General features: G+C 34.5%; 5 protein-coding genes across 5 annotated transcripts; 2 read left to right on the forward strand and 3 right to left on the reverse strand.

Annotated features, from left to right (window-relative positions):
- The first annotated feature begins 4,545 nt into the window (after positions 1–4,545).
- Positions 4,546–6,696, forward strand: LOC128669365 (dnaJ homolog subfamily A member 2-like). The gene is made up of 2 exons (XM_053744150.1): positions 4,546–4,705; positions 4,866–6,696. Exons 1-2 carry the CDS (start codon positions 4,637–4,639, stop codon positions 6,015–6,017), a joined length of 1,221 nt encoding a protein of 406 aa, XP_053600125.1. The 5' UTR covers positions 4,546–4,636; the 3' UTR covers positions 6,018–6,696.
- mTTF (mitochondrial transcription termination factor) lies at positions 6,577–10,222 on the reverse strand. Its single transcript, XM_053744177.2, has 6 exons — positions 9,579–10,222; positions 9,309–9,487; positions 8,840–8,936; positions 8,266–8,419; positions 7,600–7,750; positions 6,577–6,998 (listed from the first exon to the last, which is right to left on the reverse strand). The coding sequence occupies exons 1-6, from the start codon at positions 9,730–9,732 to the stop codon at positions 6,774–6,776; spliced, it is 960 nt and encodes a 319-aa protein (XP_053600152.1). The 5' UTR covers positions 9,733–10,222; the 3' UTR covers positions 6,577–6,773.
- A 1,367-nt stretch (positions 10,223–11,589) lies between these two features.
- On the reverse strand, positions 11,590–16,563 carry LOC128669370 (uncharacterized protein). The gene is made up of 8 exons (XM_053744163.2): positions 16,297–16,563; positions 15,071–15,147; positions 14,649–14,863; positions 13,851–14,114; positions 13,222–13,398; positions 12,410–12,575; positions 12,107–12,209; positions 11,590–11,826 (listed from the first exon to the last, which is right to left on the reverse strand). Exons 1-8 carry the CDS (start codon positions 16,317–16,319, stop codon positions 11,640–11,642), a joined length of 1,212 nt encoding a protein of 403 aa, XP_053600138.1. The 5' UTR covers positions 16,320–16,563; the 3' UTR covers positions 11,590–11,639.
- A 1,136-nt stretch (positions 16,564–17,699) lies between these two features.
- Positions 17,700–23,248, forward strand: LOC128672795 (uncharacterized). The gene is made up of 4 exons (XM_053750193.2): positions 17,700–18,006; positions 19,651–19,848; positions 20,689–20,816; positions 21,223–23,248. Exons 1-4 carry the CDS (start codon positions 17,817–17,819, stop codon positions 21,367–21,369), a joined length of 663 nt encoding a protein of 220 aa, XP_053606168.1. The 5' UTR covers positions 17,700–17,816; the 3' UTR covers positions 21,370–23,248.
- Positions 23,238–27,618, reverse strand: LOC128672784 (uncharacterized protein C18orf63-like). The gene is made up of 8 exons (XM_053750181.1): positions 27,455–27,618; positions 27,204–27,342; positions 26,685–26,862; positions 25,445–25,541; positions 24,926–25,022; positions 24,480–24,617; positions 23,905–24,015; positions 23,238–23,388 (listed from the first exon to the last, which is right to left on the reverse strand). Exons 1-8 carry the CDS (start codon positions 27,592–27,594, stop codon positions 23,326–23,328), a joined length of 963 nt encoding a protein of 320 aa, XP_053606156.1. The 5' UTR covers positions 27,595–27,618; the 3' UTR covers positions 23,238–23,325.
- Between the last annotated feature and the right edge of the window lie 238 nt (positions 27,619–27,856).

Genomic DNA, 27,856 nt, shown 5'->3' on the forward strand with positions numbered 1-27,856 from the left:
CATAACCTTCGCATACTAAAGGCGCATAGAGACTAACATCTTTTATTCTGCGACTTTTGTCTAAACGTAATATATACAAAAATTTTCCTTTTTTATTAGTTTTAATGTCGTTTCTATAAAACGTTAACTCTATGTTCGATTCCGCTACATAACGCTACTGTACTGATGTGTGTTACATGGCTATTACCTACTTACATAGAGTTAAGATGTGTAGAATCGCAAATTAGATTATATTTTATTTTTATTGAAAAAAAAAAACTATGAATCACGAAAAGTCGTAGAAAAAAAGTTACTTGTTTCGATGTACCAAGTAGTCTTTAGGAGGTTTTGCATTTGAACCAATAACAAATAATATACAAAAAAATGATACATCCCTGATCTGTGGACTTCGCCTTTACAAGACCAGTTCCGGTAGCTACAAGTCCCGCCCTAATCCAGATGAGCCAATTCCCGGTATTAAACTAAGTATTTCTTTTGAAATTATAAAGTTTCTAGTCTAAAATTTGCATATTATTTCTTTCTTTTTCGTTTGAGCTATATGTCACGTTAAATCATGAAAGTAATAACTAGTTTAAAACCACTTCAAAACCATTGAATTAGTAGGTACTCGTTAGCACCTGTTATGTTAAAACACAAATATATAATTATATAAATAATAATTATAAATATAAATAATATAATGCAGTAGTTCGAGACCAATCAAAAATTAATCTTTGTAATTTTTTAAACGCGTTGATGTCTTTTGTTAGGACAAGTTGTTTGCAGTTTAGTCGTATTTTATTTCCTTTGTTGGTCTCGTGACATTGAATTATTATTAACTAACTTAAGCTCGCGATAGAAGGAAGAGAAGCCCTAGGCACAGCAGTGGCCCGCGCTCTCGATTTTGGCGATTTTGGCGTTTAACTTAAGTATAGTTCATTTAACTCATTGATCGGTGATGGGAATATATGGGTGAACAAAATCGTATTATTATAAGCTCCTTTATGCTTGGGGAAGGCACGTTAAGCTAAGTAATTGGTCCCGGTAACTTTTGCAAGGAGCCGGGTAGCATAGGTCATATCCACCACGCACGGACTCAGGCAATCTCCTATATGTATAACCCCTACCCCAAAAGCGGGGATATTCAAAGTTTCAAAGGATGATGATATACACAAATGAGATTTCTTGATTACAAGCAAGGTGTACATATAGATTGTTAGGCAAGCTCCCAGACTGTATTTATTAAGATAATTGCATCACATGCCTCAGGTGACCTCTGCTAGTCGTAATATAGCAACATTTGCGACCTCTGCTCTTTCTACACACTAAAATTACTGTTTAATACGCGTTCGTTATTTAGTCAGGTTATCAGGTTAGCAAGCTGTTTGATAGACTTGCGGCCCACGCCGGCTTCGCTCGGGTAATGTCTTAATAAAAAGTAGCCTATGTTACTCCTGAAGGATAGTCTATCCCTGAGCCAAAATTTCATCAAAATCGGCCAAGTAGGGGCTTCGCTACCATGGGAATTTCGGGACAAAAAGAACCCTATGTGGTATTTCAGGTTATATTCTACCCGAGTACCAAATTTAATAATAATCGATCCAGTAGATTTCACGTGAAAGAGTTACAAACATACATAAAAAGTACGGTGGCGCTCAAGATAACACCACTTGGTACCAAGATTTGTACCATTGTGAGAGTGACTTAACGACCACTAGCGTAGGCCGAGCGCTTTAACCACCACTAGCATAGGCCGAGCGCCTTAACCAGCAAAGGCGCAGCTGCGCCATTGAACTTCTCATTTACTTAAAAGTATGTATTGTTAAATCTATACAAATAATAAAACTGTAAATGAGCTTTGTATGTACCACAGATTTATATAGGTACTACCTGCGCCCTGGGGCTTCGCTTCCGTGGGAAGTTCATGATAAAATGTACCCTATGTGTTAATTTCACAACAATCGGTCCAGTATAAGAAATGCTTGAAGAGGTAAATGACAAACTTACCTTCGCATTTGTAATATTAGTTGCGATTGGGTTTGGATATTAAAGAAAAACAATTATTGTCTTTATGGAACTAATAGAAATATATATTTTTTTAATTTCTGTCTGTCTGCTTGTTTGTTCACGCATGACACAAAAACTACAGGATGGAATTTGATGCGGTTTTTACAGCGGATGGTTTAACTTAAAATGGTTTGTAGAAAGTAAATATAAATAAAATTATTATTTCGTTATTATTACAATATAGATGCGCTAGTTAGAGTAACATTTTTTCACAGCGCTCAATCAAAAGGTTATCAAAATGTTTCAACGTGTCTCTATAAAAATTTATGTTTCTTAAAAGATCAATTAAGTAATGAATTTCACATAACTACCCCTCATGAAAGTGGATATGTGACTTTCCTTATTATGTAAGTAATATTTATAAACGACTTCGTGATATGAATCTCAATTATCAACTGGATTTATATATAGATACCTGCACGTAATGAACGAGCGCGAGTTGTAGGTACCCAATCATGTTACGAAATAATTGGTAGATCTGTAAATAAATAATCGGAGCCTACCTAATTGTTTACAATAGTTTCTAGAAGTAGCTTACATATTATATTGGTACTTATGGATGACGTTTATCTAATTTGGCAGTTGTTGTACCTGCCGACGACGCGCCGTCGTCTCCATACACCATCTGGTTATGCAATCTCAAGAGGTAAGTACAGGCTCTGTGTATTCGCAAACCAAACACTTTCATACCGCTTTCGACGAATGTAAACACATGTAAGCATGTTGTTCGAACTGCAAAATTTTATTACGCCCAAAACAAAGTTGATTACGAAGCTGATGACGTCACAGAATCAATACACAGAAAAGGCTGAACTTCCTGAGACAGAGGTTTGCGAGACTGACGCTCGGCTTTGAATACTTTCACACACATATGGCGAGGTCATAAATATTCAAATGGTGCGGCGGATGTGCCCGCAACAAAGCAATGAGTACATCGTGACATACAAATTCAATAACAAAAAATTGTATAAGTACCTATGTTCCATTCTTACATAAGATAGTGGTTCCCGTAGAAGTTAAGCCGCGGGCAAAAGCTAATGAGTATCTAACACCAACGTACTTTATGTCTTATGTTTTGTCTTTTATGACATGATGATTTTCTACAATGGCTATATTGAATTGGCTATATATGCTATAGTGTTTGCTGACTTTCATATCGAGAAATGAGCATTGTATGCGACACATGGGTTCTATATAACAAGAGAGAAATTGCATTAAATATTGCGAATTTAAAGTAACATACCTACATAAGTCGTACATACCTACGTGCTTAGGCCAATCGATGCCGTGTGAAAATCGTGAGATAAGTAGAGTTTAAATCTCGTACACTATTCCCTTCGATTATGATGTGACAGGTGAGGTGACGCAACAATAAAGTTCGCTCTACTTAGTTACGAAGTTCTTGTATCTAAACCAGCTACCATCATACTTATGTGACGTTCCGCAGGTTCTTTTGTCAGTATGTGTTTTTATAATTTTGATGGCATTTCCAGTGTAATGACGGCATTGCCGGCAATTGCCGGAATTTTATATAAAACATATTGTTTTTGAAGTAAGAGTGAGACATATGATTTTTGTGGAAAATAACACGGGATACATAGCGGTAAATGGGAAAGAAAAACTAGTCGGTAGGAAATGTTGGAATTTTTAATATTCTTTAGAAACACCTCAATGATCAAGAAAAATATTTTTCAAATCAAGAATGAAAGCGTGATCACCACCATCTGTCGAAAGGGTCCGAAACTATTGATAACATTATCGAATGTTAAGAAGACTTTCAAGGCTAACGTAGCGTTTGATGATCAGTGAGTGAGTGAAGAGTGAATTAACCTATCGAAAATTTGGAACTTTGCTTTGGATATATACTTATGACCTACTACCAAAGGCGTCACCAACGCCAAGAGTGTAAAATGATGAAAATTGGCGCTTTTTGTCTCCATTGGCAATGTTTGTGTACCTTAGTTGTACCAGTAGCGCCATCTGCGCTGAGCTTTGCGTAATATGAATGTTCTAAATCTATCTAGAGGCTCTCTAAATTGGGGTCCGCATGAAAATATACCGAAATGGAATAAAAGGACAGTACGTGTACAGGTATACAGAGTTACAGTACTTACAGTGTCTGCCTCGCACCCTACTTGGCACGGGCACTGCCCCTTGCCGGTATATTGCCATCTCTTTCATCGGTAGGCCGACCTCTCTTTCTTTTTATGCATTGTATTACATTTAAGTACATAATTATTTAAAACGTTTACTTACGTATAGTTTTACCCAATATATATTTCAGCGCGCACGAGGAGGTTGGGTTGTTTTTATATCTGTGAGGTTGGGCTACCGATGAAAGGTACCTATGTACTTTGGATCATATCCTTTGCATCTTGCATAAAAAATGTTTTTTATCGAGCGAGTCGAGACTTTTGACCGTAGACACTCTTGGCAAAAGTAGTAGTGAAATCTTCTATAATTATAGTCTGTTCATTTCATTCATTCTTGTTCAGTTTTGTCTATGGGCGGAGTATGTTAGTCAATGGTAAGTTCGTTCTAGTTCAATCTTTTCGTAAAATTTCCTTCTTTCATTTTATTACGAAGAAAAATGGCTGATAATAAATTATACGAAATATTGGGTGTTTCCAGAAATGCAAGTGAATCAGAAATAAAAAGAGTAAGTTCTGTTTATTGTGAATATTTAAACATAAGCATTTTCGATCCACGCCTTTTATTCACATGTCATGTCAAAAATGCATGGTGGTTTGATTCCATTGTCCATTGGGTAGCAAACGAACGATGATCCATACTAAAATTGCTTCCGTATCATGTTTCAGAGTTATCATAAATTGGCTAAAGAATTCCATCCTGATAAAAATCCCGCTGCGGGTGACAAATTCAAGGAAATTAGCTACGCCTATGAAGTGTTGTCCGATCCTAAGAAAAGAACAATTTATGATAAATATGGGTTGAAAGGGTTGCAAGAAGGTGATGGTCAAGGAGGAGGATTCCCACCTGATGACTTGTTGGGTCACTTTTTTGGTGACATATTTGGTATGGGCGGTGGTAGCCGAAGCCGAGGCCCTGCGCGTGGCGAAGATACAATTCATCCTCTAAAGGTGTCTCTTGAAGACATGTATGTGGGGAAAACAGCCAAATTGCAATTAAGTAAAAATGTGATTTGTGGTCCTTGTAAAGGCATTGGTGGGAAGCCAGGATCTGTGGTGTCTTGTAAGGACTGTCATGGACAGGGTATAAAAGTGTCTTATCAACAAATAGCCGCCCACATGACTCGTCAGTTCCAATCCCGTTGTCCTACATGTCATGGACAAGGTGAAATAATTAATGAAAAGGATAGATGTCCTAAATGCAAAGGAAAAAAAGTCTTAAATGAGACTAAAATTCTGGAAGTACATATTGAAAAAGGTATGAGGGAAAATCAGAAAATATACTTCAGAGGTGAAGGAGATCAGCAACCTGACACCCAGCCAGGAGATGTCATCATTGTTCTCCAACAGAAACCACATGAAGTGTTCCAAAGGACTGGTCAGGATGACCTCGTTATGAAGCATGAAATTACCCTGACTGAAGCATTGTGTGGCTTTGAATTTGTTGTGAAACATTTAGATGGCAGAGATTTACTTGTAAAACATGCTCCAGGAGATGTCATCAAGCCAGGTGACTTAAAAGGCATATTAGGGGAAGGTATGCCTCAATACAAGAATCCATTTGAAAAAGGAAATCTATATATTAAATTTGATGTAATTTTCCCTGAAAACAACTTTGCGCCTGAGGAAAAGCTGAAAGAAATAGAGAGTATATTGCCTCCACGACCTGCTTTTGTTATGCCAACTGGAGATGATGTAGAAGAGGTAAATCTAATGGATTATACAGCTAGTGAGCGTGGCCGAGGCAGAGAAGAAGCTTATGCCAGTGATGATGATGAACATATGCATGCTGGACCTGGTGTGCAGTGTGCTCATCAGTAGTTCAATTAATCCATCATGGATTTTCTACTCAAACCTCACACTATGTAATTTTATCATAGGTAGTTTAATATAATACATACTTGTAATGACACTTATACTTATAGTTTTCAAAGCAGAGTTTTTGACCATGTGCAGGTACATTTAAATTGCAAATAGATTATTGTGATCAATGGTCACATTACATCAAATAAGTAGTCTTATTATTTTGCTATTTATAACAGCCTTGTATAGATATAATGTTTTATCTTTTGAGCATGATATGATTAAAATGCTAGTGAGAGTTATTCAATCAATTCATTCCAGGGACTTTTTGTATATGGATGAGGCAATAATCATAAATCTATTTGAGACATTGTCATGTTATATATCATTTCCACATTGTGTATCAGCTCCACCACCTTATGTTCAAACTTTATTTAGTGGTTTTGGGTAACTTGTGTAAAGTTTCTTCCATTATGTGTAAATTAAATTTTAATTAATTTAATTTGTTTACTACATTAATATTGCCATTCTGGAAGAATTTCTTAATTGGGGGCACAACTAAATAAAATGAACCAAATATTTTTTGTGTTAATTTATTTTCTTTAATCATTTACATATTTCGAAGATACTGTAATTTTAAACATATAGATAACTATGTATGTATTATTGCCTGGTAAATAATAAAAAAAATAATTAATTGCTTCTTTTAGTAAAACACCACACAACATCAGTTATACATATATCTTTCAGCATGGAGTTTTTACATATTTGTTCTTAATTACTCTCTTTTAAAGAGGATTCAATCGATTCTACATATTTCTGAAAATCTTTTTTGCTTCTGCATAGAACATTCAAATTAATTTCGTTTAGGCCTAGATTCCTAAGTTGCTCTAGTCTTCGTTCTACTGTCTTTCGCGACGACGTTAAAACTCTGGGTTTGGCTGCTATGTCTTCCACACTGAAGCCTTTGTCTATTAGGAAGTCCAAAAAATGTTTTACCTACAAAAATACCAAAATGTGAACTTCCAATTACATATACAAAGATATTTTTTTTTACAAAAATAATGTCTAGTCTAAAAATATTGACGATTTCCCACGTTGGGAGTCGATCCCGGGTGCATCATCAAGTCGTACATTCATAATAATTCATTATAACCCAAACTATAAATGTGTATATCAAAATTCAGTTCGATTGGTTGAAGATATAGTTGGCAAGTAGTCACATACACACTAGTCATAAAACTGTCAACTGGTGTGCAGGTTTCCTTACGATGGTTTCTTTCACCAGAAGCAAATGGTGGTTAATGAAAATTAAATATGAGTTAGATTTGTATACAAACTTGTGGCACGAGCAGGATTTGAACTTGGATACCGCTTTTTAAATATGTTTTTTAATAAGCTATACTCTCTTAGTTGGCAGACTTATAGGAGGTATCGAGAGGGTTACGGACGGCGAACCATTAGTGCAACCTGATAGCGAGGGCTCAACGTTGTTTGAAGGACGAACTGCAGCTGGAGAGGGCTAGGTACTTACTCCCAGTAGAGCCATGGAGTATGATATAGAGTAGAGCAAAATTGTAGGAAATTTCATAATTACTACCTTGGTCACACGTATAGTCTTCAATGCTGGTATTTGAGTACAAAATTTATCTACATTTTCAGGCAAAATATTCAACCTATTTGCTAAATATAACTTGGTTGTTTTAGTCTCACCCAAAATAGTTTTGGTCTCTTGGGATATACTGATATACCTGAAAAATTTCAAAATATACAGATTACGCCTTATTTAGTAAATCGTTATTGTGTAGATCTTGTTTTAAGCTGTTCATTCATAACATCTTTTTTCCATAGCAACCATTGAAATACATTATTGTAAAATAAATATGATTCTTATTTTTATCATTGATGAATATCACAATGATGCAATCATACATTATCATATTTTTTTATAAAGCTAGGTAGTAGCAGAAGTGAAAGATTTAATAATTGATTGATTTGCTATTTATACTTACCCATCTGAGAAATTTGTATATTATATAAGACTAGCTGCGCCCTGGGGCTTCGCTCCCGTGGGAATTTCGAGATAAAATGTACCCTATGTGTTATTCCAGGTTATTTTCAACCCATGTAACAAATTTCATAACAATTGGTCCAGTAGATAATTCATGAAGAGGTAACAAACTTACTTACGCATTTATAATATTAGCTGGGATTGGGATGATTAGATTTTATTTAATATAGTTAAAAGATCTCAATTAATAGGTACCTGCTTAAAATGTCTTCAGAACATCTCACCATCCAAGGATACAAATTATCAATACCCATACTTTTAATTCTTCGAAGCCTTTCTTTAATAGTATCACTTCGATACTTAAGAACCCAGAGATCTCTTATTATGCGGTCTCCAGGCACACCATTGTCTGAAAACAATAAAATAATTATGTCTATAATTATACTTATTCTCATATATTGGTATAACTACAACTATTTTGTTTTGCCCTGGTGAATTTATCTATATTAATATTACAAAGAAAAAAAAAATGTGTTTTTTGTTTGTAATCAATAAACTCAAAAACAACTGGACTGATTTTGATGAATTTGGCACAGACAAATTCTTCAGGAATTACATAGGCTATTTTTTTTATTGTGGTTTTACCAAAAGCCTGGACAGGACAGGCCTATAGGCAAATAATAAAAATGAAAGAAAAGATTTTATTTAAGTAATTTACTGACTTAAATAAAATATTATTTCATTTGTGAATAAAATAAATAAATACTCTATGAAACATTGTACATATGTGTTTTGCAGGAATATTAAAGCAGTCATAGCCCAACAATACCTATTAAAACTTGTAATGAACTGCTAAGCCAACTAAATGAGAGTCCATATATAAAAATCCTTTGTGCTAATTTTTCACTGACTACAAAAGTAGGGCACTGAAAATAAAGAAATATATTAATTACAATAATTTAGATAAGAATAAAAACATGAAGACACAATAAATGGGTTGGTTGTGGTAAATGGTTCTCAGAGTGTTTGTGATAAATATTATCATGAGGTGATTTTATATGTAATATATGATAATTTATATACAATATACCTATTATAATAATGGAAATAAATTATTTTTTCAATTAAGTCAAGAATTAGTTTTACTATCTTATAATTTAATCTGTACTGTGGTAATGTAAATTTTACAAATAATTGATTTTGGAAATTATTCCTTCCTCAAGAAAATTGACGGATCATAATGACAGTGCTGCTGTTGTAACATTCTGAGAACAACCCAGATACAAATATTAACTTACTTTTATTTTTTCTGACAAATAATATAGTCTATTTGTACAAAATCCATTCATCTCATCATTTTTGGTAACTTTATAGATATGCAACAATGTTTTAACTGGTAATTTATAAAATGGCAGAGCATCTTTATTTGATTGAAAGTTAAGGGATTTTATAATTTTTTCTTTGGTTGAATCGTCACCTGGAAGGAATTTGGTTATAAGGTTTGGTTATAATTTTTATGTTGAAAATAGAAAAGATAAATATTATGTCACGTAAACTAGATACATCACCTTTAATATCTTTAGTAGCCTTTCTTATTGCATAAGGTAACGATATACGATCAATAACCCAATGTTTGTGATAATAAAACGCCGGCAAAATCCTATTTAGGTCACATAACAGAGACCTTAGTTGCATTGATTTTATTAAAGATTTTACAAACATTTTTGTAGCTTCATTAAAGTTTTGATAAAAAATTGCTACAACACAATAATTTATTGTTGTGTTGTATTTAATTACTAGTACCTATTTAATTCATAACACCTATAGATAAAAGTAACCACTCTGCTTTTCTACAACTTTGCGTTGCGACCGATTGTTATTACCTACCTACCTACTCTACTATTTTAACTTCGTGACAGATATGTGATACATTTTTTTCTATACTCAAAGTGCGTTTGTCCACCACCGCCGTCACCGTCACGTCGCCGAGAACGAGATGACGACGGCGCCGAAGTAGCGGTATATAGATTTACTTAGCCGCATGTCCACCGCACTTCCGTCACTGAGCGCCGTTATCCCGGCTGCCGAAATTGCGAGTAGATCGGCGTGACCGCTAGAACGTGTCCCGAGATTTTGACTGGCCGATGTGCCGGCAATAAAAACACATATTAACTTGTCCACACACTGCCGTCCCCATCGCTCCGTACACGACAGCTAAACCAGCGAAATCGGTGGCGGTGCACAAACGAACGCCGTTACGTCATACTAAACTCGGCCCGAAATAATCTCGTTCTCGGTGACGGTTTGGTGACGGCGGCGGTGGACAAACGCCCTAAGGTGATACATTGAGTGTGATAGGATGGATAGGATAGCTAACACTTCACAATGACAATGATATGAATCGTCAACAAAATGAATTGTCTGTGCCAATTCAGTATCCTACTGTGTACAAGTCCTATTTTTGAAGTAAAAAACGTCTTTATCGGCTTTGTGCACTTTTTGTGATGGGTAAAAATGTTTAAAGGTACAGTTACACATGCTCATTACTAGCATGCTACTATTGAGCAGTTGCCAACTAGTAGCATGTGTCGAAGCGTTGCTAATAATGAGTATGCTAATTTCGAGTTCGGTCAAAATTTTTGAGATTAAGATTTTTGGACATGTTGCCTGCGGCGCGGGTTAAGTACACAGAACAAAGTACTCCTAGCGGAGAAGAAAGGCAACTTCATACAATCAAATATCACTATCCCATCTTTTAGCCGCCCTTGGTACTATTGGCAAGCGCGCGTATTTTTGAATACTCATTGAACGGCATTCTTTGTTAGAGACCCCACAGATTGCAGACTTCTTATCAGATAGTTTGGTCATCAGGTCATCAGCTTCATAATCAGTAGACTGGTATGCATATACATGCATATATGTGCATACTACAGCAATTTCTTATTTATTAAGAAGCCGAGCAATCAACTATCGGCCGATAAAGTCTGCAATCTAAGGAGGCTCTTCTTACAACTGAAAATCCACATGTTAAATATATAGGAACCGAAAAAAAGAAGACAAGATACTCGAAAGAAAAAATAGTTATTAAGGGTCCAGTTTCGGAGTTGGACACTCCGTCAAAAACAAACAAGCTGGTCAAAATTTCAAGAACAGATAATTTCTTGGCATCACATAAATAATCATGATCAATCGTTCGTCTCTGCAAAACAAAAGTTCAATAATGATGCGCTGCCCTAAAACCAATACGAGTTTTTAATTTCTACATTATTTTATTGGCACAGAAAAATAATAGAAATACCTACGGGTATTTCTATTATTGGTAATTAATGTGGAACTGTATATTCCGAGGAGAAAAGTTTTTAACCATGAAAGATCCTACTAACATTATAGGATAATGGATGTGGAGTGGATGGATGGGCGTATAATTGTTATCACGCAAAAAAGTTGGTACTTATATACACATCATATGACCTAAAATTGGAATATCGCGTACCTACTTTCCAATAAATACCAGAGCGGATGGAGCCCCGAGTTAGGACGCAGATAATAGGTACTTATGTTTAGATTAATAGACGTGAGTCAATGTTGAAAATGAAAGTTTATTCTTGTTTGCATATTCGTTAATTGTGTCATCGTCTTTCGGAACTTTTCCTGCGAGTGCTGCGATCACTTCGTTTTCTGGAAGACTTTTTGTGGGTACATTCTCTTTTTTTATCTTCATTGCTTTTCTTACTATAATTGCAATTTTGAGAAGTGAATATTTCATTCTCTGGTGATTCGGACCAACGCCAGGATCGTGGAGTAATTTGGTATTCTCTGAAATTAATGACAAAACATTTTATGAACATGAAATTAAAATTAAAGAAAAAATTATGTTTTTCAAGCAAGTAGGTTTTCTGATTGAGATTAAATGCGTAAACAGAAAGCAAGCAACAAAACTTTACTGCGAAAGGAGAATGCTCAAAAATAAACTATTGCGAACAGAAAAAATCATAATATGTCAAATTCTTGAAATATTAAATCAAGTTTGATTTTATCAAAGGGATTTTTTCATACAAAAAATTATGTTTATGTAATTATGGCGTGTATGACTTACCTCTTTGAGTCGATATTGTAGGCAAACAAATTGTTTGGATTACGAAATACATGCAAAAAGTTACATGCACGTCCTTTAGGACACCGTTTTTTGATGTGAAGACCTGAAAATTATAATGAAACATAACACACTTTCTTACCATATTTCTTTCTTACTATAGAATGATTACGCGTAATAAAAAAATACAATAGATCATATAGACTCATGGCATGAGTGCATGACTTATTTTTTTCCATTCCATTTCCTTTCCCGAGTTTGGTCATATACTTAATTGAAAAATAAATATTAACGAGATGTGTATACCACATATGGCTTTTTTCCAAGAGATAACATTGCAAAACTGTAAAGACAGCTGCCTGCCGCCGTACCAGCGAGTGTGCAATGCCTGGTACGCCGCCACCGCGCATCGAAGTTCTTCAAATTCTATATAAGTATTGCCGCGTAGATGCCGCTCGTGGTTATTACACACCTATAATACAAATATAAATTTTATTATAGGTCAACGTTAAAACGGCTTAAAGGTTTAAAACGCTGTTAGACTGGTAGCAGAGGAGCACCTAAAATATACATTTGTGTAAGGAAGAGTGCTGTCGTGTCGTTAGTGTCTTTGGAGCGATGCGTGTGTAAGACTTTAGTCAAACGTGACAGGCGGATTTACCTAAGGCCTTTAGCCTAAAAAGCCCTTAGGAGTGAAGCCCCCGTGAATACAAATTGTTTGGGTGTCCAATTGGACACCCACACTATTATATATATTTGACAATTAATTCAAGGAAAAATATTTCTAGTTTTTAGTTAAAATATTTTTAATTTTTAGTTGAAATAAAATATCTATCTATAGCGCATTTACAAAACACACAGCGCAGGCTTTAGGCGTTATTGGAAAAATGAACTACCTTTTCCTTTCTTATACCATATACATCACTATAGAGAACAGTATCATGACAAAATTTGATACTTTATAGTTGGCTAGACACTTAGTTGGATAATTTATAGTAGGAGTACCACCAAGTAGTATTAGCCCAAGGCTCCACAAAATTTACGATCCGCCCTTGTAACATGATCATTTAAATACCTGACTGCAGTTATAATAATAAAATGAAAAGGTAGTACGATACCACAAATTGTATGACTCTGCCAAATTTTTCGAATTCAGGTAAGACATCTAAAAAGAAATCCTTAAACTCTTTGTAAGTTTCATTATCTTCATATTCAAGCATCAGGTCCGTATCATATTCATTGAAGTTTGAATTACTGAGTCCAAAGTGGTCATAAAAATTTTTTGCCAACAGAATCTGCAACACAGAAAAATAATCTATAAACGTAATTTTTATTACATATTTGCTAAAAACATACATATTATACGCACGCATATATCTTTACTCAATTAATAGAAAATATAAATTTCTCGGAACCCAGGGTCCGCTTTCTTACTTTTTGCCTCCACTTTGCACGATCTTCGATATCCCTAGTTATCAAACTATTGGCACGCATATCATCCTTAACAATATCAAGCCAGCATTTCTAGAGTTTGTTCCTTCTGTCAGGGCCAGGCAGCAGGGCAAAAGTGGTATATCCCTACGTATAGTTATCTAAGTAATTGAATACTTAATATAAATCAAGTATTTATAAATAAATTATTTAAGGATGTCCTGACACCCAGCGGCAATACTTTTGAAACAAATTTTATTTATTTCGGCTGAATTACGGATGTTGCGCATAGCGGCAGCATAAAAAAAATACATACAGAACTGACACCAGGGTATTTATGATTTCTTGAACAGTGATCCCCAAATCTACAACAAGCAGTTTTCAAAAAGAATGGACACATTTCAGTGTTTGGTCTTGTCTCTGAACAAACTAGTAATTCTACTGGAGGCTTGGTAGAATCGCCCAATAAGAAATCTTGAAGGTGCTTCATAAATATTTCTTGTTTTTTCTTATTTTCTTCTTCAATTTTCTTCAAATGTTCTTCTTGTTCTTTTTTTCTCTTTTGTTCTAATTCAAATTCCTAAAAAGAAATCAAATGATAAATCATATCTCCTGGACATTATGATGTGGCTGGTGGATAATCATTTGAGAGAGATTTGTTATAATAAGTATTACCTAAGTTTATTTGATTTTTCGGGTTTAAAACGAATAATTAATTTATGATAATAAAGAAGTACTAATGTCACAGACAAAGATTCCGCCACGGCTCCGGCACTGCGGAGCTCTGGCGGCTCCATACAAGCTTAATCGTCGCAGATGTTTTACGTTCACCTTTGCAGCATCGGCTTGGCAGTCCAGTGATGACGGCATTAAAACCACCGCCTCTATGGGTCGGTGCGACAAGACTATGGGGAATTTGTTTCTGTTACTAGTTTTGTAATTAATAATAGTGTTAAAATCTGTTTTAATTAATCTGTTTCATTGTTTGCCCAATAGATGACGAACATAATAATAATGCCTAGTCAATTTGATTATATTACCACATTGCCCAATTCAGGACATTACTCAAGTTGCGCGGGCATCCCATAACATATGTACTTTAGAGTAGTCATACCAATTTTATCCGTGCTTCTTGCTCCATGCGTTTTTGAAGTAATACTTCTTTTATTTCTTTAAGTTTATTCCATTGCTCTTTGGCAATTATTTCTGCTTTCTTCCATTTTTCATTTTCCAGTAAATTAGTACTTTCAATTTGTTCATATTCCAAAGACTCCATTATTTCTTGTTCCCTTAACCATATTTCATATTCTTTGCTTGAATTGATCATATCTGTAATTGGGAAAATCCATACTAATATCATTATTGATTGAAGGCTGCTAATAATGCTACTAATGCTACAAAGACAAACATCTTTGTAGCATTAGTAGTAACTAAGTACAGTTTTTTACTGCCTCTATGTTGTGGGTTATGGGGAGAACAATACTGATTTCATACTAATTAAAATTATATTTTTGGGAAATAGGTACTTATACTTACCATCTCTGTTTTTAGCAATTTGGGTCCTTATTCTGCGCCTTCTTTCTCTTTTAGCTATTTTACGCCATTCTTTGTGTCTGTAAAACAGTTTGTAATTAATTTATCAATATAAAAATTTTGTATTTGATATATTACTGACACTAAATAATTTGTGTATCTATATATCTATCATATGAGTATGAAAAGGGTAATAACGCCTCATATATGGAAATACCAGACAACAATAGTAAAACAATACATTCTTGCACAGATCTACACGTCCACACTCAACAGGTTCGAATCAAAATCACAAATGAAGTGATTTGACCCATTGTACCGACCCTGATTAAGCAGGGAAAAATCAAGAAAACTAAATAATTTCTAATATTATTGTATTTTTTAATCAGTAAAACATTTTGGTATCCTGCAATCTGTGGAGTTATTTTTGGAAAATGTAGCAGAGTAGTACATTATTATTTGCCTTTACCTATGCTCATTACATACCAAGCACTGGTACATTGGTAATATAACCATTTATTTTGTTACTCAAAACAAGTACCTTAGTAATATATATACAATTAGTAGGTTTACAGTAAAAAAAAATTCTTGTAAATATAAAAATAGTGAAAATAGTTGTTTTTTATGATAAATATAGCATTATTTTTTGTTTACAGATCCCTAGTCACATGTAGATAATTGTTGACAAAATTATCTGTTGATTTGATAAACTGTTGATATTCTGAATAGTTGATCCTACAACAACAACAACAACTGCAACAACTGACCTGTCATTTGATCTAGCGATATTTATGCACTAAAAGTTGATGTGATGATTATTGATCTCATGTACCATACTAATCCTATTAGATAGAAATAAATTATCTGTAATCCTAATTAGTAATAGTGTTACAAATTGTAAGGTGACTCAACAGATATAATTTTTCTGATTTGCATAAAGTTATTGTTTATTTTATTCAGAAATAACAAAAAGTTGTATTATGTAATAATTTTAGGTGTGAACAAAGATTAGTTACTTCAAAGTGTATATACCCATTGAAATTACTAAGAAAAAGGAGTCCCGCTGGAGGTGTAAATGAGTTACAACAGTGATAATAACATTTCCCATCTTCATAAAAATAAATATTAGTAGGTATATATCATCGTAAATGAGTTGCATACACGGATATTCTCAAGGGAACGAAGCCCAGAAACTAAGTTACCTATGTGTTTCAGAATAGCGAACTTACCTTCCCATTTGAATTTGTGTCATTATCAGACTGTAGTTTTATGTTGAAATTTTGTGTTGCGAGTTACAAGACAAAAAGTAAATCTTTTTCACGTAGTGATATCCTCTTAAAACTTTCTGTCGGTTTATATAATAAATTTAAAACGTTATGAAAACCAATGAGAAGGAGGAAATTCTCTGGAAAATGCAGAAAGTAGATAAACGAAGAGAGAGCTGTGCAAAGAGTAAATTAATATAAGGAACTGTGTGATGTAAACAAAGACACGACATTACCCGTCCACGACAATAAGATAAGACCATTTAGTCAAAGTCAAAGAGGATATAATCACTACGTTTTAGTCGAAAGTCAAAGCGGACCACTACTTACTATTACCTACTACTAGACCGCTGATGTTGCTTGAAAAGCGTGATACATTGATAGCGTCAGGCGCATGGATTTAATAAGTACTTCGTACGGAGTACCTACTAATATATTACTGCACATTTGTCCCGCCAGAGTACAGCACTGTATAATAGGTACATAAAAGCTATGCCGCCTTTTGCTATGTCGATTAAAACGTTTATTTTAGAGTATTTTATTAATCCTATCATTATGCAAGAATTTTTTGTGAAAATATGCAACAATGTAGCATATTCGGGTGCCGAAATATTGAGAAAAAACGTTTTCCTTAAGAAAAAAAACCTTCGAAAACTATGGAATACACACGCTGTAAAATTTTCGAGCCAGTAAACTGTTGAAAAGAAGCTCGTAACACTTCACACATGAGGACTTATTAAAATATGGACTTCATACAGGTAAGATCTTCAGTCAAAATCAAGTTTATATCAGTTTATGTCTACAGTTGACCAAATAATTCAGAACATAACCTAAAATAGTGTTATTATTTTCAGGATAATCCACTAAATTCTTCTTTTTTTCCTTTAAACTCGCACCACGATTGCGTAGAAGGTATTTTTGGTCGTAAATCTGCAACACAATTTTCAAAATTGGCGCTTTTTGCCTCCATTCACAACCTTAGTAGTACCAGTAGCGCCATCTACGCTGAGCTTTTCGTAATATGCCCTATTAGTAGGCACTCCGTACAAATGATGAAATGACACATGACGTTGACATCCATTGTTGTCAAGTGGACGCGTCGTCTGTGTCGAAAGTGTGGAGCTAGCATAAAAATAATTCTAGGAGCTTAGCTAGTCCATCACATTTTAATCGATTTCGAAAACCGGACGGCTAGGGCTATACATTTTGCCAAACTTTGGCATACATTGTTGTTTTTTTATTGCGTTAAATAAAAGCTGTTATACGAATTATACAATGTTTCTGTATTTACGCGGTAAATGCACAAACATTGCGTAGGTAGTTCGTATGCAATATTCATAATGCAGATAATGACTCTGCGCATAACAGTTTGGAAGTACCCCCATATGAATATTAGTTAGTTAGTAATAAATGTTGGTCAATCAATTATATTAAATAAAACTGCCAACACACCATCACTAATTTGGATAAACCGGACAGAAAATATGAATACGAAAATTAAGAATTGTATCATTAACAATGACGAAAGAGAAGTTATCATGTTGATAGATTCCGGTTTGGATCCAAACCTTGAAGGAGGCTGGCCAATTAGATTAGCGGCGCGATATGGGTCTTATTCAGTGGTCAAAACACTTGTTCAATATGGATCTAATCCTCATTTACTTAGCGAATCAGGTACGTAGGTATAGCTACTTTTCTTTGAAGGCTGCATTGTAAAGATCCACGTGAAAATGTTGATTGATAACTTTGCTCTTCACTCTATAGCTTCTGTTGCATGAAAAACCATTTGCATATTAACGATACTTCCCGGCTCAAAGGGCGTTATCACCATATACGATATTTCCCTTTTTTCGCGTAATATGAGATTCTCAAAGTATCGGATTCTTAAAATATTGGATTATTAAAATTGTAGATTCTCAATGTAACCGAAATTGGACACAACAAGAAAAATATTTAAAAAAAAAGTATTTATCATAAGTTTGACTCATTCATACCAACTTTATTGCTAGGGTAGATTTATAACCTGGAATAACACATAGGGTATTTTTTATCCCGAAATTCTCTGGAGCGTAGCCCCGGGGCGCAGCTAGTAATGCATAATGTGATTCTTATACCAAAACTCATTATTTTGTTCTGAGGCATAATATTAAAACATATTTTTTTTAATATTGATAGTTCAAAAGTTATAGTTGTTGGTATTAATAGCTAGTGAAAATTAATTTTGAATCAAGTAATTTTTGAAAAGTAAACTATATTGATGTAGTTAGATCACATTAATCTCGATTTTTTTCAAAATTAGTTGGTTTAATCTGTAATCCGAAGATTACAAAATGTAGTCTCAATCCTTTGCCCATCTCTACGTAAAATATAGTTTGATAGAAAGATATCAAAAACAAAATGAAATGAATAAAATAGCAATCAAAAAACTAATTTTGTTTCTAAATATAAATAATGATCATACTTAAGTAGTTAGTTTTTAGGATTGAGTGAAAAACGGAATCCTTATCCACCAAACATAGATGTGCAGTAAGATTTTTTTTTCAAATAGGAGTAATTTTCGGTGGTTAAAATAGATTTTAAATGTGATATTTTTATCTATTGTCAATCGAACCACATTTGAATAAAAACTTTTAATTATTATGGCATTTTACGGAGCCTCTTCCGCTTGTATTTGAAATTCTTAACAGCATCTTTGACGTAAACGAAGTGGTTAAATTAGAATGTTCGGTACTTCTGTACCAGTCATATACATTGTATTACAAAATTTACGACCTCGGTGGCGCAGTGGTAAAGTTCTTGCCATTGAACCGAGAGGTCCCGGGTTCGATCCCCGGTCGGGTCATAATGGAAAACGATCTTTTTCTGATTGTCCCGGGTCTTGGATGTTTATCTATATATGTATTTGTTATAAAATATAGTATCGTTGAGTTAGTATCCCATAACACAAGTCTCGAACTTACCTTGGGGCTAGCTCAATCTGTGTGGTTTGTCCTAATATATTTATTTATTTATTTATTTCAGGTTCTAAGAACTATTGCGATGAAACCTATAGTTATCAGATTTTAAGTTAGACTATCTGCTATTTAACTATGAATACCGCATCCAATTCCATCCAATAGTTCTTGCGTGTTGCCCGAATAAACATACAGACAGAAAAAAATCTAAAAAAAATTTTTGTTTTCCATTAGTGCCGTAAACATCCCATAATTATTTTTCTTCTATGTATAATATAGAAATAATAGATATATAAATGTGGATGGGGAATAGATTTTTTTCACCAATTGTGACTGTGCAAATACCCGTTTAAAAATATTTCAGGTGCATCAACATTACAGTTAGCCGTATACTCTGGAAAAGAATGGTCTTCTGATAAGTGGGATTTTTTACTGTCTTGTTGTGATTCCTCTCAGTTGGCAGACGGTGCAGCAGTTGCCATTATTTTTCAAAACATAGCTGCCTTAGAAAAGATAGTGTGTACTGGTCGCTGCAATACAAATATTCCAACTACATTAACAGGTAACGAACTTAGGAAATACTAAGAATTTATAAATAAAATAAAACGGAACAAGCCTATGTATGCATGGACTGACGTCACCAACATTTCCTTCTAAATATATGGTTGCAATAGAAAGAAATGCACGTGTAGGTATATCTCTAATTCCTAAATATCAGATTTTCATAACAGAAACATGATTAATTTTTGGGGTATTGTATTAGGGACTTCTCCATCGGACTATTTTTTAAAATAAGTATTTTGTAATGTAATATAGGTACCTAAGCAAATTTACAAAAAATAGAAAATAAGTACGACACTGCTGTACGCAATACAGTTTAGTTAAATCAGTTCAGTTAAATAAAACAATCGTTCATACAAATGCAATGCATGCATGAATATTTTATTTAAAATAATATAAGGAGGTATTGAGTTTATAATTAGGTACATCACATACCCGGGATGTAATGTAAGATAATGATACATCGTTATCTACAGTGGAAAATAGTCTAAGTACTCACCTAACATACAAACATGTAGGTATTGAGTTTATAATTAGGTACATCACATACCCGGGATGTAATGTAAGATAATGATACATCGTTATCTACAGTGGAAAATAGTCTAAGTACTCACCTAACATACAAACATGTAGGTATTGAGTTTATAATTAGGTACATCACATACCCGGGATGTAATGTAAGATAATGATACATCGTTATCTACAGTGGAAAATAGTCTAAGTACTCACCTAACATACAAACATGTAGGTATGTACCCTGAAAACATAACATTCCTTTTTGGTAGTATACTTACACGGTGCACACAATTGGAGCCTTACTTATTTTAAAAAATATTTCTAGGTAAAACCGTAGAAGATCTAGCAAGAGGATATAAATTGCAACACATTTTAAATGATACTATACTCTCCGAAAACCAGACTAGATACACAACTCCTCATTCTTCACCACGGACGAGCCAGAACGTAATGGTTAGTTTACTTCTTCTTCTTCGACCAATGATCTAGTGTTCTGTTTGCATGGCCGTTACCTATACATACTTATTTACAGGGGCCGGGCGAAGTGGGCTCCCACCCAAACACAACCGGTCAAGTGCAAGTCGTTTTGTATTATGTGTACTTCTTGCCTTCCATGATCTTCTCTTTATAAGTACTAGGTCAAAGTTTGCTTTCAGTTTTGGTTAGATTTATCCGTCATGTCGTGATGGTCAAAGATTTTTTAACCATCACGACATGACGGCCTACGTCGTAGAACGTGATGTATTTGCAAATGTCGTTCGGAGCGTGTTCGCAATAGCATACCTAGGTATCAACTAGGTACCTACCTCTAACACCGGATTTTGTAGTAGGTAGTAAGTACAATCTGTTTTATTTGTAGGATGCGAGATCAACTTTAACACCGAGACAAGAAAACACCAGGAATCACAGAAATTTGTCACCGTCAGTTGCTCAATTCTTTAATCAGACTTCTAACCAGACCGCGCTAACGTCACCCAGAAATAATTTAGTTGTATATTCATCATAAGCAGAATGTATTTTTATGTAGAAAAATTGGTATGTACCATAATTTAATGTGAATGGCCACGCAGACAAGTAATTATTCAGATTATGCTTGATAAAATTTAACAACCTACTTATTTAGATACATACTTACAAATATTTTATTGAACACATAGGTATTTGTTATTAGCTGGCCCCCATCATAAATTCAAGCTATTCTGTCTCAGTCTCGAAAGATCTCTCGCAGTAGGATAACACGACACGTCTTTCTTGTTTCTCTCACCGTCCAATTCTAATACAAATCTTTCTTGACTATTAATTTATTTCGCTAGACCCTAGAAAGGCTGAGTTAATAAAACGCGAAATTAGATAGGAAGATCAATAGTTATAATGTAAAACGTCTTTCACTGACGCGTAGCGGAGCGAAGAGGGGAGGAGCGGTAAATTTTATTCCAACTCCACTGCACCTGAGCAAAGCGAGCGGAGCGCAACTGAGAGGAGTTCACTGGGTCGGAGACTTTTGGATTGTCGATGAGTTAGGTACTGTTACCATACTCATACATCAAAACAGCTCCACTTCAGTTACAGTCAATCGCTAAGAGAGATCGTACGTTATGTTGTAGTTAAGAAAACAAGGAGGAGAAATCTTTTATATCACCACCTTTCTCTATTTGAAAGTGAAGATATAACGAAGCAGATGAAATGTATAAGTAGGTAACAAAGATTTTGGATACGAGAACACACAAGGTGACTATTTATTTTAGCATGGTGAACTTTACTTCTTCCCCTTTCATTAACAAAAACCACCACACCGCTCCGCTTCACTCTCTCTCTCCGCATCGCAACACCCGCTCCAACTCCGCGCAATACCACTCTGCACGAAATTCCGCTTAGATCCGCTTCTGGATCCCCACTACTATTTCCAATTCATGGTCCGCTAATCTCTTCTCCGCTCAGTTGAAATTAAAACACAGCATATGGATGATACCACACACAAGATACCAACACTGAGGCATGAGATGAGATCGAATGGTCTGTTTTTATACGGTTCTCATGGGTTACAAAGTTCTAGACAACTAGGTAACTAAAAATACAGACAATAACAATTCAGAGCAATCCATTGAAGTAATAAAAATTAGAAGATATAAGCAACCACGATCCCTGGAGTAGAGTATAATATTAATGCAAAGAAAGATAGATAAAAATAAAGAAAGTATTTACACAATGCAATATGAACACCAACTAAACTTTCGTGGCAAGTTTGGAACGCATGACACTGAGCGCAAAATTCCATAAAAAATTAAATCTTCTATATTTTTTTTATTGCACAATTTTTTTGAATGGCCTATTGAAATTCTCGTTTAGAACCTGAAAATTTTGTTGTTGTTCATAAATATTAAGCTCGAAAACATTCCTTACTTACCCTTCTGACATTGCCTTCTTTCAGTGCAGTTAATACATATTTTACAAAATATACAAGTAGGTATAATAAATACAAAATAGGCTTAACAACTCGAGACAAAACATGGCTTGCCTCTCATAGCAATTCACTAGCACTCAGTAGGTAAGTACCTACGAGTACAGATAAGTTTCTAATGAACCAGATAGTTAAGTATTTGACTTTACTGTCTATTATTGTAAATATGTATACCTACTCTGCATTTATAAAATATACATATCAAGTCAATGAAATGAACTACATATAATAAATAGGTGGTAGGTTTAAAAAATGAGTAGGTGACAAAGATACGTCCATACACATTTGATTAATTTATTTTAAAGCTTTATTATGGAATCAAAGAATAATATATATATGACTATGAATTTATTATAAAATAATGTTTACAATACATTTATGACAAAATGCATTTTAAGGAATTAAATTGTACGTAAAACAAAGCAATTTTATATTTATTTTCCTATAGAAAAGGAAGTTTAGTAACCAAGCTGGCTTATATTTTGCGTTTATTCTGCTGATATCTTATGTTTGTGTCGGTGTGCACAGACTTACATTTTGTGTCTCGACCACATTGTCATCTACAACCTAAAAATACAAATAATTTGTGTACATAATACATGAGGCGAGACACCCATGGAATTTGTAGGTACTTAGACACCACAACACTCGGGTGTCAAACTTGTGAAACATATCAGTGGCAATGGTAAGTAGGTAAATAAGGGTGGGCCTTACACTGTTGAAATAAATTGTGCTTCACTCAACTCTCCAATCTCGCCATCAAATACATTCTCTACATTCTACTTCTCCCTCTTCCTCGCGTGTTCCTGATTATATTCGTAGCTGTAACGCCCCGAAGCCCAAGGTTCACTTAAAAAATCAATCATTAAATTTCGAAGATTTGCCTACGTTTTTATAACCGGCGGCTTGCCTGACGTCAACCTTCTATGGGGTTGCTATAGTTGCCTAGCTATCAGCTGTTAAGGCATGTATCCCTTAGTCGCCTCGTACCGCATCCACAGGAGGATTTTAAGTAGTATTCTAGTGGTCTGGTCCTCTATTCTATTCTACTTATCCTTGTCATATAAATATTTTGTTACTTACACGGTTCCGATTACTGATAACACCGTCATTTTGCTCAATCGAGAGTGGGTGTCCAAGCAAATTTAAAAATTTAATATTTAAGCAGCTTATAAACCTTGACAGTATAATTTTCTGTAAATAAATTATTATAATTAGATACTAAGCAGGCATGCAGTGAAAACTAAATCTATGACTGGAAGTACCTAAATTCTTGTCTAGACTATGTTGGGGTTAAAGCCATGGAATTAGTAGGTACTCCGTACAACTGGAAAGCTCACTGTGACTGTAAACGCGTGCTGAAAGAGAGCCTCGAAATCTTACATGCATACGTGCATACGTGCAAGCATGTCATTGTTTGTCAGGTATTTCGTAGTAATCTATCCAGTTGTACGAAGTACTTATTAAATCCATGGTTAAAGCACTCAGGTGATAACCTCCATTAAAGAAATCAAAAATGTAAAAATAAAATAATAAAAAAGAAAATAATATTAAACATTGTCAGTTCTCATGCGAAAATAAAACGTAGATTTAATGTAAGAAAGTAGATTTGATAGAAAAAGCGATTATTAGGTAGTTACTCCATGAAAAAAGCTCACCTCTGTTGATCTAGGAACGGGGGTCACAGTAGGAAAATTTCTCATCACACAATGCTTAGGATAAGTCAAAGGATCGCCCCGCCAGAATTGAATCAGATAATAAAACGAACTTTCTTGTTCTGGTAACCGATAACCATGCTGTGGATCATATGCATAAAATATTCTATAATACATAGATAATACAAAAAATCGACAAATTGTATGTATTAGACAAAGACAGATAGTACTTTCTATCGATATCTATCCATACTTCTACCAATATCTGTACTCTTCCCGAGAAAAAGGGTCTTGACAGACGTAAGCAGACGACCGGAAAACCCTCAATAATCAAAAGTTAATATGTTGCTTGTTCCGAAGGACCATATTAAATTTAAGTAACTTAACTTTACACATACCTATGTGTAAAGTTAAGTTAGTTGCCTACCTAGGCAGTAGGTAAAACTCACAATATTTTTCCAGTGACGACGCAGATCCTTGTAAGATTTAAAACTACCTGACTTCGGTAACGAACTGCAACAATCTTCCACGGTGGCCTTGTTCAAACTAAAACAAAGAGTCAAATCATCAAAAATAATTCAGTGCGTTCATAATCACATACAATAATTAAAGTAGAACCTATTATCATATTCTCTACGGTGATCATGCGCACTAGAAAAGTTCTCTAGATTAAGTTCTATGAGAAAAGTTAACTAGAGCCCCGGACTAGTATGGAAGGAACAATTGTGTGAACGAGCTCTACTATTGAAACACCATTGAGACAAGGTTCTGGAGTTATAGTTATGGGCTAAACGTTAAGTCAGCAAAATCATGTGTCGAGCCACGGGTTGCCACCTCATTATCAACATCCAAATTTCGCAACCCGTCCCTAAACATTTAGCTCATGTACATGTTTCCATTATGTTTTTCTTCTCCGAAATTAGGTGAGGAGTGGACGTCTTTGTCATCATAAATATACTTATACTTACCTCGGAAGAACCCGTACATATTCGCCAGGCTTAGCTTCAACGTCTACTTGATGTAAAATAATTTTGATGGGCTTCAAGCTAATACAAGTTGTTTGATCTGAAAAATGTATAAGATACAAGTAATTAAGTCACAAGCACATTATAACGAGATCCATGATGCTTGGTTTGCAAGTTTGCAAGGCGTCGCCCTTGATTGTTAATAAGTAAACGTGTAAATGAATGAAGCAAAATGTTAGACAAGATTTTCATTTCAAATAGCCAAGTTTACAAAAAGTGGCAAAGTTGCAAGTTGGAGTCAGACTCGCCCATGAAAGGTTCTCTAGTGTAGTATATAGTGGTGGGTCATTGACGTTTTTCGAGCCAACGAAACTCAACTGTTTTTGTTCGACGAGCAACTATGTAGTTGCCCAGTTACAACAACGTGGCTTTGTTTTTTCATTTCATTCGTAGCGTTTTTGGCTCAACGCATTGTACGTAGGCAAAACAGTTGAGAACAATAATAAGTTAGAAAAATTTACAGTTTTTTTCTTTCACACTACAGTTCTACTTGTTGATGTTCGGTTGTTTCCGTGGCGCGCCATGTCTCGCGCTCGCCGCTCGCGCCGCGCGCTATGTTGGAAGTTTTGCAGTTATGATTAAACTAGATGGATCGTTGAGCATTGAGCATAGAAAACAGTTGAATAAAACGGTTAGTTGAAATAACGCCCACAACTATTTTATATTTATAGTTATAAAATAATAATACAAATGATACTATACTAGTTTACTAGCTTAGTTAGACTAGCTTTTTCCCGCGGCAATTCAGTCCAAAACAATTCAGTTTTTAAAAGGAATCGAAGTAAAATTTCAGTTATTCTTTTATCGCGTATTCTAAGACTGGTAAAATGTATTTATGTATGATTCAAATTCGTATTTTTGTCATCTTTACTTCAATTCCCCGTTTCCCGCTACGTGTCTCGTTCCGAAACTTGTCCTGCAATGTCTTTTCGCGCAACGTGCCCCATCCCATTTTCCGCGACATGTTCACGTAACGCGTGCCGAACATTTCATGGACCTCTCTTCAAAAATAATTAAGTTTTTCACAATTTTCCACCCCTACATCATTCCCTTCGATACAATTTTCAAAATCTAGTTATATTTTACTAACTATATACAATTACTTAGTAAAAAAAGTGAATTATGTAGGTAAGTATCTAATTTCACAGTCAGCCATTGTCAAAAATATACTCATGTATATTACCGTTACTTTTAATTTGGTATTTCAATCCTTCTTGATGACCTTTGGTGGTAAGGAAGTCTCTGTTGTTTATAAGGTAGTTACTGCCCAAAGTATTCCAAATTGGCGCCATCCTTGCTGACATCGTGTATTGGAAACACATTTGAAATAACTCAGCTGTACTTGCTTTTACATCGCCATCCTCAAATATCAGAAAAAGTAAGCCCTTAGTGATTTTTGATATTGTATCTGCTAGGTATATGTGTGTAAATGTAAATCCCTCGAGCGAGACGAGTTCGTGACGGTAAGGTTCGACTATACAGGTAACTGAGCTTTTAGAAAGAACTTTGTAATGTAAAACTTGCAAATATCTGTGGTCTGACTAGAAAAACATTCAATATGTAAGTACTGCTGTCCTTGAATGCAATTATAAATTAAAAAAAGTCTATCCACTGACACCATATGAAGGTAGCTACAGGGCTATGAGAGATTAGCCATTATTTCCGCTTTATCTATAACGTTTTACAGTTCAATAATACTTACATGGGTCAATGAATATTTACAAAACATAGAATTTATTTTATCATAGTCATCTGCTTTCTTATTAAAGATTATATGTACACGTTTCAAATCTCTATTGTCTGGGCATGCTAGAATGGATGAACTCGAAAATATGATCATCCTGAAAAACAATTAATATTCAAGTCATGATTATAAAATAATATCTACAAAACTAACTAATAACAGTGTATAGGTATAGCTACTATATTTATTACTTAAGTACATGCGCCTACCTGCATTTTAATATTTTCCAATGGTAATCTGATGGAGCTGATCTATCGTGCTTATCATCAAAATTTGCTGTACCAATTATATAGCCCAACGTATCAAAATCAGGATTTTTAAACTGAAAGTTATAGTACCTTTTATCCATTTTCAGTATATACCTATATCACTGATTGGCATAGAATAATATAATAATATAAAATAATCAACATCAACCGTAGAAAAAAATTCACGACTTCACCACACACTTTTTCGCGCCCAAATTTTATTTTGATTTTAATTTTTTTTTTCTTTTCTACTTTGTGGCAATCAAATATTTTATAAGTTGAGTCAAGATGAGTGAAAAAGCGCCTCAGAACAGGCGCGGGCTCATCTAAATCTATGCCTGAGAACAATACTAGGTATAGAAA

The sequence above is a fragment of the Plodia interpunctella genome, chromosome 1, assembly GCF_027563975.2.
Source record: "Plodia interpunctella isolate USDA-ARS_2022_Savannah chromosome 1, ilPloInte3.2, whole genome shotgun sequence".
Lineage (NCBI taxonomy): Eukaryota > Metazoa > Arthropoda > Insecta > Lepidoptera > Pyralidae > Plodia > Plodia interpunctella.

Bases quoted from the DNA above. Each gene is read 5' to 3' on its own strand.
- LOC128669365 (XM_053744150.1), top strand. From the start codon at position 4,637: ATGGCTGATAATAAATTATACGAAATATTGGGTGTTTCCAGAAATGCA. The intron at 4,706-4,865 runs GTAAGTTCTGTT...ATCATGTTTCAG, and splicing joins GTGAATCAGAAATAAAAAGA to AGTTATCATAAATTGGCTAA.
- mTTF (XM_053744177.2), bottom strand. From the start codon at position 9,732: ATGTTTGTAAAATCTTTAATAAAATCAATGCAACTAAGGTCTCTGTTA. The intron at 9,488-9,578 runs GTGATGTATCTA...AATTCCTTCCAG, and splicing joins GGCTACTAAAGATATTAAAG to GTGACGATTCAACCAAAGAA. The intron at 8,937-9,308 runs GTAAGTTAATAT...CTTTATTTTCAG, and splicing joins ATTTGTCAGAAAAAATAAAA to TGCCCTACTTTTGTAGTCAG.
- LOC128669370 (XM_053744163.2), bottom strand. From the start codon at position 16,319: ATGACACAAATTCAAATGGGAAG. The intron at 14,864-15,070 runs GTAAGTATAAGT...TCCCAATTACAG, and splicing joins AATTGCTAAAAACAGAGATG to ATATGATCAATTCAAGCAAA. The intron at 12,210-12,409 runs GTATACACATCT...TATAATTTTCAG, and splicing joins TTGGAAAAAAGCCATATGTG to GTCTTCACATCAAAAAACGG.
- LOC128672795 (XM_053750193.2), top strand. From the start codon at position 17,817: ATGAATACGAAAATTAAGAATTGTATCATTAACAATGACGAAAGAGAA. The intron at 18,007-19,650 runs GTACGTAGGTAT...AAAATATTTCAG, and splicing joins TCATTTACTTAGCGAATCAG to GTGCATCAACATTACAGTTA. The intron at 19,849-20,688 runs GTAACGAACTTA...AAATATTTCTAG, and splicing joins TATTCCAACTACATTAACAG to GTAAAACCGTAGAAGATCTA.
- LOC128672784 (XM_053750181.1), bottom strand. From the start codon at position 27,594: ATGGATAAAAGGTACTATAACTTTCAGTTTAAAAATCCTGATTTTGAT. The intron at 27,343-27,454 runs GTAGGCGCATGT...ATTGTTTTTCAG, and splicing joins TGGAAAATATTAAAATGCAG to GATGATCATATTTTCGAGTT. The intron at 26,863-27,203 runs GTAAGTATTATT...CTGATATTTGAG, and splicing joins GTAAATATTCATTGACCCAT to GATGGCGATGTAAAAGCAAG.